Source organism: Phalangium opilio, unplaced genomic scaffold (genome assembly GCF_054372755.1).
Source record: "Phalangium opilio isolate 3A_F unplaced genomic scaffold, DU_Popi_V2 ptg000013l_1, whole genome shotgun sequence".
Classification (NCBI taxonomy): Eukaryota; Metazoa; Arthropoda; class Arachnida; order Opiliones; family Phalangiidae; genus Phalangium; species Phalangium opilio.
Window position 1 is genome coordinate 734,001 of NW_028324148.1, and position 10,452 is coordinate 744,452.

Below are 10,452 nucleotides of genomic sequence, written 5' to 3' on the forward strand. Positions count from 1 at the left end.
TTATATTATTATATCCTTAAATATTGCTCTATGTTCGTAGATTGCTAGTAGCCAAGAGATGTTTTTTAGCGATTTGTAGGGAGGAAATTAGTAATCCTAACTGTCTTATATGTTTTGCGTTTTTTAGTGCTCCTAGCGATTACAAAAAGTAATATGATTCTTAAAACATCCTTTTTCCGAGGTCACCGTTGAGTCACAACTTGAAAACAATTAAAATTAGATGTTGTTTGTAGACAATTCTTCATACCACTAATATTAAATAGTGCTCCTTGCGTTTAAAAAACTGTATTATGATTCTTAAAACACGTACTCTTTTCTTTATGACACAGTGTAGTCACATTATAAACGTTCAAAATACAATGCTATTTGTGTAAAATGACTCATGCCACTACCTCTAAAAATGCTCCTTGGTTACAAGAAAAGGCCAAATTACAACCTTTGCCCTAAAGATAAAAAACTCGATAGGGTGAATCACTTTTGACTTTTGTTCATTCTCTTCATTTTCGTTCACCCGCTTGCATCGTTGTTTTTCTTATGTTAGAGTATAAGATATTTTTTGCCGAACGCGTGATTTATTTAAGTTTAATGAAAGTTTGAAGATATATCTGTAAGAATATTTTATTTTACTTCAAATAATTAATGTGAAGCCAACAGAAATGCTTAAGCTGAATCTTTTCCTGTTTAATCTATTCAAGGGTAACATTATATTTTAATCGATAAGGCACAGTGAGAAACGTGGGGAAAATTAATCAAGAGGGACAAATTAAACCCGTGGTATTCCCAAGAAATGTCTAAATAATTAATATATTTCATTTAAAATTCCCAAAGTTTCAAAACGCGCTATAAATGTTCATCTAGAAATACATGGGACGGCTGACAAATTACTTAACGTGGAGAGTCAGGGAGGGGGATGAATTTTCTCTAGCCCCTTTAGTATATATAATATTTTGAAACAGTCGGAGATGGGAGTGTTATTCGAAAATTGCTCTTACGACAACACCATGAAATATTATGTTATTGAAAATTTATTTTTAAACATTTCAAGGAATTGCATTGAAAAGCTATAGATCGAATCATTCAGAAAGAGTATGCATCATGGTAGTTTACGTTTCCTCTATATGTGGCTTAAAACGATACACACCATTATTAAGGCTTAAACATTTAAGAACTCTGCACATACATGAACCAATTAGATATAAATGTGCTTTTCTGCCTTGTTCAAAAGAACTTGAAAAATATGAGTCACTGAAAACACATGTTTACCACACACACATGACAAAACATGTAGCACACTGCAATGAAACTACATTCTAATATAGGCTTAACGGTTAAGTAAATGACCATATGGAAGAGGAAGAAATTAGGGAAGAATTGAATATTTACACAAACGATAAAAAGGATCAAGATACTCATAACCTCGAAAGACGAGCAGCTCTTACTATGTTAGAAATTCGCGAAAAATAGTGTGGCACGTATTTTATCTGAAAATGTGGCTAAGCTTTTGGAGGGCTCGATAGAGATCGTGGTCAAACAAGTTAGAGGAATAGACAATAACGGAAACGATGCTGAAATTAGAAAACTAACAGAGACCTCACTTTTGTTATGAAAACGTATTATGGTCTTAATATATTTTGCAAAGAAAATTTAAATCTTGTAGAGCCTATAGACTTTTTATTGGGAACAAAAACTGAGAACAAGGAAAGGTTCAAAGAGCAATGAGCTATGTTCCGATAATTGAAGTGCTTAAGCACATGTTGTCTCATAATGATATTTGGGACGAATATACGAAACCAAAATCGGCAAATGATAAATATATGATTGATTACCACGATGGCTTAATGTGTCAAAATCACCCCCCTTTTGGGTCAAAACCCTTTATCTTTGAGGATTCATTTGTACCTTGACGAAGTGGAACTTAACAATCCTTTAGGCGCCAAGAGGGGTAAACAAAAAGTGACTTTAGTTTATTACTCAATTAGTAATTTTGATCCCAAGTATAAAAGCAAGCTTAGCAACATCAATTTAGCTTTGGTTGTGCGATATGCAGTTTTGAAAAAATATGGATATAGTAAGTGTTTAAAGCCATTGTTGGATGACCTACAACTTATTCAGGAAGAGGGTTTTCAAGTTAGGAACACCTTGATCCGGGGTGCTCTAGCTACAATCTCAGGGGATAATCTTTCTAGTCACGCTGTGGGGGCCTCTAGCAATGTTTTTCCTCCGGAAGAGTAAGTAGGTTTTGCATGGCGACAAAGGCTCAAATATTGACATTATTCGATGAAAAAGGCATGAGTTTAAGAACGCAAGCAATGCACGACTATCATTTAGAGGTAATTATGCAAAATCCAGATAATTCAAGAAAATACGGTGTAAATGGGCCGTCTGTATTTTCTGTACTACGTTGTTTCAAAGTAACGGAGGCCCTTCCACCTGATATTATACACGATTTTTTTTTAAAGGAGTTGTGCCAAACATTTTAAAATTAACTACATGTCATATGGTTAAAAACGGTTTTTGTTCCTTAGAATATATAAATTGTACAATCCAAAATTTTAAATTTGGCGACCTTCACGATAAAGACAAAAGTGTCTTTTGCATTTTTTCCCATTGATGTTTGGTTCTCTTATGCCAGCAAATGACAATCACTGGCAATTTGTTTTTATTCTAGCAGATATTAATGAAATTATTATGGCACCATTCATTGATAAAACGTGGTTGCCTCGTCTATATGATATTATCATAGACCTTAATGAATATTTTAAAGAAATACCAGATCCACGATTTACACCGAAATTTCATTATTTGACTCATTATGCAAGGCTTATTTTGCTTTACGGTCCATCAGTACGCCTCTGGTGCATGACTTATGAAGCAAAGCATCAGTATTTCAAAATCATTGCCGGTGTATGTCATAACTTCATAGAAATTGCCTCTACTCTAGCAAAAAGACACCAAATGCTTCAATGCTGGGAGAGAAGTGGTGTAGAGGGATTTGAAGATGACGGGTGTGAAAAGTCAATTAGACTTATTTTCTCTTAACTGCCAGTTTCATTAAAGCAAGTTTTGCGAATTTATCTCAATTCAGAAAAAGACCCTTTGCTCTCAAAGTTCGTTTCTGTTTTAAGAAAAGATTCTGTCACTTGCGTTTGTGTAACACAGAATATAATTCCTTTGCTTTTAAAATATATTTAATTTTTGAGACAAATGGTCAATGGGTTGTATGTGGTCGCCTTGTACACTGTGCCAAATTTCTTACTAATCATAATTGTTATGAAATTAATGAATTGAACGAATGAGAAGTTATTAGACCAGGTGATGAGGTTGATTGTTTTGTAATGCAAATATATAAGTTAGGTGAAAAAGATGTTATTATCTTAAATCATAGAATTTCCGATAAGAAATAAAGCAAATTATGTGTAAATATTTCCGCTATGCAATGTGTACCAAAATAACTCCATACAAATATTTATTTCATGTTGCTGTTTTGTTTTACAGCTCATATCTATTTAAATGAATTATCACGTGACTTGTAAACAATCGAAAAAGCTTTTTTCGTGTCCCGAGGGGACAACTAAAGAAGAATTTATAGAAAAATTACAGTCTCTCTTCGCCGTAAAGATTGAAATCGTTCAATGTTTTGAAACCGCCTTTTGCGATGATTGGGTGGACCACGATTTTAGTAGTGGTCTGCTTCCAACTAAATCAAAACTAAACTTAATTTTGAGGGATGGGGAAACAAAAACTGAGAAGAATACTTATCCAAAGACGGGTGAAAGGTTATTTAAAACTAAATATATTTTGCAAGCGAGTTGTCAGCCTAAACAACGTATGATTTCAGTTCGAAAACTACACCCCAACCTGAAGGACCCTCTATTAGTACTTCTTCATCGTACAACGAGAATTTCAATACTGAAAGCTCAAGGGTGCCAAGACCATACATAATCCCAAGATTTCCTGAAGAAGTGAATAAAATGATTGCCAATAAAAGACCCGAACTATTTTCCAGATCGGCAAAATCCAAAATTATAAGGATATTATATGAAGACATCTCTAGATACACAAAGTAATTATATTTCAGATAGCAAATGTTTAACTTATTATAAAAAATCTCTCAGGTACCCAACTGGAAAAGAGTATGACCGTATTGGAGAAGCTCTGATTATGAAACATCCATTTATGGAGTCCAGATTTAAAGTGCCAGATAAAATAGGATACGTAAGTTCAGTGTTTAGACTGTCACTAGTTTCATGCTAGAGTTTATACGAACTTTACTTTGTTTCAATATATATTTATCTCAGGAACGTTGGACCGACCGGACTGGCAGAAGATGAAGAAGGTATTAGTGAACATTTAAAGGTTTTGACGAAAGAGCTGGATAAATCTAACTACAACGAACATATCGTGGAGGAAAAAATGCTAAGAACAGCTTCGTAACGGCAAAACTATTCGTTTCACCATAATGTTAAAGAAGTGTTGGAAGTTTTTCCATTGCTAAAAATGAAAAATATGGTATTGCTTTTAAATTCAACTAAAGTTTATATTTTCGAGCTGCATATTTAAAAGTTTTATTTTAGCTCGTAAAAGAATTGAATCTTCTCTACAATATCCGACCATCGGCTGAAAAAATCCTGCTCCATCATTTTGAACCAATAGCAAAGAAAATTATTTCTTTAGTCAAAAACAGAGCTAAGTCGAAAGAAATTATGGCGCTTCTACGGGAAAAAGAAAACACTTCATCAGAAGATGTTTTTAAAAGTCAGTAAAAATTTAGCCTAGATAGCATTCTTATCTAATGCTTTTTCTTTCATAGGTATGGAAGTTAGAGCTTGCCTACTCCTACTTCCTTGTGCTTTAGGAGAATCCATGCAACATTTCTTCACAAAAAGGGTGAGAATGTTAATAATATGAATATTAATATATATGTACCTTGCCTAATTTTTAGATTCCTGAAAAACCAACACCAACACTATGTTTTGAAAACTCGGATGTTTTAACATAATTAGTTGATCTACAAATTGAGAATAAAATATTTGAAGTTTCTTCTGTGGAGGTTTCAACTTCTATTATTAATTTCGTAAATCAAATGTCATAGTGAAAATCGAGAATATAAAAACCGGATTGAATATTTGACTTGTTTCCGAGACTGATTAGAAAGTTTTTAAATTCATTAGAACAGTGACTCAGTACTTTCAAATTAGGCTAAACATTGGTTCAGTAACGCTTGATATTAGTCCAATACCGGATACATATTAGTCCAATACCGGACACATATTAGTCCAATACCGGATACATATTAGTCCAATACCGGATAGATATTAGTCCCATACCCGATACATATTACTCCGATACCGGATAGACATTAGTCCGACACCGGATAGACATCAGTCCGATACCGGATAGATATCAGTCCGATACCGGATAGATATCAGTCCGATACCTTATAGATATCAGTCCAATACCGGATGCATGTAAGTCCAATACCGGATGCATGTAAGTCCAATAACGGATACATACAAGTCCAATAACGGATACATACAAGTCCAATAACGGATACATACAAGTCCAATAACGGATACATACAAGTCCAATAACGGATACATACAAGTCCAATAACGGATACCTACAAGTCCAATAACGGATACATACAAGTCCAATAACGGATACATACAAGTCCAATAATGAATAGATATTAGTCCAATACTGGATAGATATTAGTCCAATACTGGTGAGATATTATTCCAATACTGGTGAGATATTAGTCCAATATTAGGAGGGTGCGATACCAATGTCGGCGTGATATTAATCGAAAATGGGTTTGATATTGGTCCAATATGAGCTTGATATTAGTCCAATATGAGCTTGATATTAGTCCAATATGAGCTTGATATTAGTCCAATATGAGCTTGATATTAGTCCAATATGAGCTTGATATTAGTCCAATATGAGCTTGATATTAGTCCAATATGAGCTTGATATTAGTCCAATATGAGCTTGATATTAGTCCAATATGAGCTTGATATTAGTCCAATATGAGCTTGATATTAGTCCAATATGAGCTTGATATTAGTCCAATATGAGCTTGATATTAGTCCAATATGAGCTTGATATTAGTCCAATATGAGCTTGATATTAGTCCATTATGAGCTTGATATTAGTCCAATATGAGCTTGATATTAGTCCAATATTGGAGGATACAAGTTCATTTTTGGCCACTTTCATAAAATATGGATAAAATCCTGACCATTTCTTGATAATAATAGCTCCCTTAATAGATGATTCTCGATCCAATTTTGGATTAAACTCCAAATCTGGCTCATTATACAGCTGTCCAATTTTGGACACTAGTTAAACCATCCAAAAATGGATGAAAAACTGTGCTCTCTCAGAGGCAGCCCTTTGGATCCTATTTCATCCAATTTTGGACGAATTTTTCTAACAGTGTAATCCACTTAAAACAGGTAACCCAGCAATGCAAGGATTCAATTGAAATGTCACAACATATCCACACACTAACAGAAATGCGTACAGGACAAAAAAGGGTTATTTTCCATTAACATTCAACTTCTGAGACACTTTGCCTTATTCATAACAAATCCGTTATAATTATAATGTATCGTTTACAATAGGTCAGAGACAAGGAGTTGACAATCATGAATGTGGTGGCTCGGTGGCCTAGTAGCGTGCATGACTTTTATATCTGGTGAAATAGCATGATCTTTAAGGCATTTGTTATAGGGCATGGCCCATGGTCACCTTCTTGGTAATGGAGACTATCCGTTACAGCCTTGGCTCATGGTTCCAGTATACCGTCCGCAAACGCCAGCAGAGCTTGAATTTAACACCCGGCATATTCGTGGTAGGGTTTGCATTATTCCCTTGTGTGGCCGGTAATAGTTTGTTTTGCAAAATTTATGTATATTTATGTAGGACGAGCCTCAACAGCGTCCTTAAGCCATGGTTTCGTTGCCTCGCTGGCTCAGTCGGCAACTTATGCTACAATCCAAACAAAGACTGCCGCATTATAACAGCTTGTTGTATACCTCATAACATGTGCTAATAAGATACCTTTGCCTGAGGATTATGGTATAAAAAGAAAAGCCATGTGAGGGTGGGATTACTATAATTAATATAAGAACTCCGAAATCCCGCAGTCTTAGAAACCTCCCCTGAGTCCGCTAAAATGGGTTGCCCACCTGAACCGTTGGCCGGTGGCAGCAACAACAGTCAGCCATCAACTTCAGGCGCAAGCCCTCCCTCTTCCACGAATGATGAGCCTGTTGTGGAAGTTGCAGGTAGTGCTTCTGGCGGCCAACAACCTATAACAAAGGTAAATAACAGTGAGCCCCATAACCCAGCGACAATATCAATTGTTACATATCACGGTAACGGAGAGGACATCGTTTTTGAATTAAAATTTTACAACAACGTAAATTTCCACATATTTCAGCGAAGAAAACACCGTTACCGCTAAAAGCGAGGTTGGTAAAGAATGCCGAAAAACTCAGAGCAACCCAAACCGAATTTCAGGAGGCGATCATTCAAAGGCTTAATCATCGAACAAGTCTCCAAGAACGTCAAACTGTAATCATGGAATTGGGAATGGCAGATATTGGCGCGTGTGTCATTATGTGAACCATCCTCTAAGAAACATTAATCATTCTCTATGTTTCAACTTGCTCACATGCATGTCTTGTAGGGTTTGGACATGAAGAAAGCCACATTATACAGTGCCCCTGCAGTAAGCAAAGGGACCTGCATCAACAAAACTCCCCTTTGGAAACAACGTTTGGTCACCCCTAAGTGGTGTTTCTCGGGTGACGCAAAGTGCCACATATGGCGTGTCCTGATACTTCTAAGACAAGTCGGTCTAATATACTCCGGTATGTGGCTCGCATTATGGTAAGATATTGTAATTACAACAAACTAACAAATTTCACGCCTCCTTCACAAAATGTGTTTTGGCTTTCAATTGTAGAAACGCAATTAAGCGCCATATTCAACGTATGTCCATAACTGGTGTCAGCCGAGGCCGCAAATGAAAAGTGGTTAAAGAGATCAGAACAATCGCTGAAAAACTTCCATTTCCATTTCACTATCGCTTTGAAGGACAAGCTATTAGTAGTATAGACCCACACTTCGTACCTCCGTAGGTGTAGAATGTAGGTGTAGAATGTCAAGGTCACTGTGTCAATGACCTATGACGTCATTATGCCACGCCCACCTGGGAAAACCCGCGCCCCACCTGGCGGGGAACCCGCGCGCCCCCTCGTGGGAAAACTTGCGCGCCCCCTGGCGGGGAACCCGTGCGCCCCCTGGCGGCTGCGCCCCCTCGTGGGGAAACCCGCGCGCCGCCTCGCGGGAAACTCGCGAAACACTGCGCGGGAAAACAACTGTCAGTCTCTTCTACAATTGTATCTGTGACGTCATTGATAAGAGACGAGAATGGATAGCTTTAAACGTACATTGATAAGGGTTAAATCTTCTACAACTGTATCTGTGACGTCATTGATAAGAGAGAGATAGCTTTAAACGTACATTGACAAGGGTTAAATCTTCTACAACTGTATCTGTGACGTCATTAATAAGAGACGAGAATGGATAGCTTGAAACGTACATTGACAAGGGTTAAATCTTCTACCATAGTGACGTCATTGATAAGAGACGAAGATGAATGGATAGCTTTAAACGTACATTGACAAGGGTTAAATAGAAAATCTTTCTTTGAGAAAGTGTAATTATGGAAAATAAGTTAAGCCGAGTGTATTATAACAGTGAAAGTCCTCTCAGTTACGGTAGCGCAAAGAAATTGAAACAAGGAGTGAAAAATGTTTCGAAGAAAAAAATTAAGACATGGCTTCAGTCTCAGGCAACATATACCATTCACAAATCAAGGAGGATATACTTTCCAAGAAATCGTACTTACGTTACAACAGCCAGTGAAGTATTTCAGTGCGACTTGATCGATCTACGAAATCTTAAAAAATATAATAAAAGGTTTCAATATATTCTAACTATTATTGATATCCTCTCAAAATATGCTTGGAGTCTTCCTTTGAAAAATAAAACTAGTAAAGAGGTTTTGAAAGCTTTGCGGAGAGTTATTAAAGAAAGAAAGCCGATACGAATTAATGTTGATCAAGGTAATGAATTTTTATCAAAATTGTTTAAAGATTATTTAAGAAAAGAGAGAATATGTCTTTATGCTAGTGTAGGTGCGATTAAATGCGGAGTAATTGAAAGGTTTAATAGAACTTTAAAGGATAAAATCTTCAAGTTGTTAACTAGAACGAAGAAACTAAATTACATTGATGCCTTACCAAAAATAATGAAATCCTACAATGCAACTGTACATTCAAGTACTGGTTTCGCTCCTGTTAATGTCAATGAGAAGAAATTCCACCACAGAATTTGTATTAGTCTTAGACGTCGATATGATGCCCAACGATAACCTCCACGAAATGTTCCTGGAGTATGCCTGAGAAAATAGGCTCTTTCTCGAATCTCGAAAAGATGATAAAGCTGTTTACGTTGTACCCGCATTTGAAATGAAAGAAATAGCCCAAATACCCAAGGATAAAACGGACAACGTTTGGAAATGATGGACGCCCACCTCTTTTACATCGAGCTTTGTTGGAAATGTCAAAAACATATTGACTACGAAGCCTGGTATAGAGAACCAATGACTAATAAGTTAGCTGTCATTTTTGAAGTCTTGTGGAGAGATCCTTGGGAACCTTTCTTCTTCAGCAGAAATTCAGCACCTTATCATGATGAAAGGTTTAGACAATATGGCTTTAATCGTATAAGTCAAGTAAGACCAAGATACCACCGCGTGTAGAAAGAAGAAACCATCGATAATTAACCCATTGATTATTATCTTTGTAGGTTTGCGAATTACACGTTGTAGGATACAAATTTTCAGTTTTAAATAACGCTTTTGTCATCCATAAGGGCCTGAAAATGGCCAACTCATTCTATAAAGAAAAGGATACCGATCAAGAAAAGAACCGTATCTTATTTCGACAGTTCAAAACTGAACTAAAGGAAAAATATCCAGACTCCTCCAGGAGGTGCTACTGATCTCGAAGCTTCCATTTACATGAAAAATATAAAACGTACAAAAAAGAAGTAATTTATCAGGTTAGTTTTAAAGAGTAATATAAAAAGAAAATCAAATCTACCTTACATTGTGTATAAAAACAATGGTCCCGGAAGCTTTGGAACAGATTTTGGTTGTTATGAAAAAACTGTCTCCATTGAGGAACTCTATTTAGATAATATAGGAGTTAAATGGTGTATATTCGTACAAGTTATTCTTATAATTACGTGATTTAATGTAAAGATTTGTATTTTAAAATAGGGATTTTGCCCATAAACTTGCATTGGTTTTGATAAGTAATGAAAGTACCTTTTCATACTTTGGACCTATCAAATAACCTAAAAGAAGGTAAA

The 10,452-nt window shown here is 36.0% G+C and overlaps 2 protein-coding genes and 1 long non-coding RNA gene across 3 annotated transcripts; all 3 read left to right on the forward strand.

Annotated features, from left to right (window-relative positions):
• Nucleotides 1-574: 574 nt before the first annotated feature.
• LOC149705422 (uncharacterized) lies at nucleotides 575-4,296 on the forward strand. The gene is made up of 4 exons (XM_089862119.1): nucleotides 575-607; nucleotides 3,496-3,776; nucleotides 3,839-4,063; nucleotides 4,116-4,296. Exons 2-4 carry the CDS (start codon nucleotides 3,511-3,513, stop codon nucleotides 4,252-4,254), a joined length of 630 nt encoding a protein of 209 aa, XP_089718245.1. The 5' UTR covers nucleotides 575-607; nucleotides 3,496-3,510; the 3' UTR covers nucleotides 4,255-4,296.
• Nucleotides 4,297-4,316: 20 nt separating this feature from the next.
• Nucleotides 4,317-5,032, forward strand: LOC149705423 (uncharacterized). Its single transcript, XR_016379785.1, has 3 exons — nucleotides 4,317-4,509; nucleotides 4,575-4,755; nucleotides 4,811-5,032. It is a non-coding gene; the product is annotated as an uncharacterized LOC149705423 (long non-coding RNA).
• Nucleotides 5,033-9,628: 4,596 nt separating this feature from the next.
• On the forward strand, nucleotides 9,629-10,109 carry LOC149705424 (beta-1,4-glucuronyltransferase 1-like). The gene is made up of 2 exons (XM_089862142.1): nucleotides 9,629-9,811; nucleotides 9,886-10,109. The coding sequence occupies exons 1-2, from the start codon at nucleotides 9,680-9,682 to the stop codon at nucleotides 10,078-10,080; spliced, it is 327 nt and encodes a 108-aa protein (XP_089718268.1). The 5' UTR covers nucleotides 9,629-9,679; the 3' UTR covers nucleotides 10,081-10,109.
• Nucleotides 10,110-10,452: the final 343 nt, after the last annotated feature.

What these genes read in the sequence shown, in the direction of transcription:
- LOC149705424 (XM_089862142.1), top strand. Translation starts at nt 9,680, where the DNA reads ATGACTAATAAGTTAGCTGTCATTTTTGAAGTCTTGTGGAGAGATCCT. An exon ending in GCTTTAATCGTATAAGTCAA is followed by an intron (nt 9,812 to 9,885) that starts GTAAGACCAAGA and finishes TTATCTTTGTAG; the next exon opens with GTTTGCGAATTACACGTTGT.
- LOC149705422 (XM_089862119.1), top strand. Translation starts at nt 3,511, where the DNA reads ATGAATTATCACGTGACTTGTAAACAATCGAAAAAGCTTTTTTCGTGT. An exon ending in TATCCAAAGACGGGTGAAAG is followed by an intron (nt 3,777 to 3,838) that starts GTTATTTAAAAC and finishes GTATGATTTCAG; the next exon opens with TTCGAAAACTACACCCCAAC. An exon ending in GACATCTCTAGATACACAAA is followed by an intron (nt 4,064 to 4,115) that starts GTAATTATATTT and finishes AAAATCTCTCAG; the next exon opens with GTACCCAACTGGAAAAGAGT.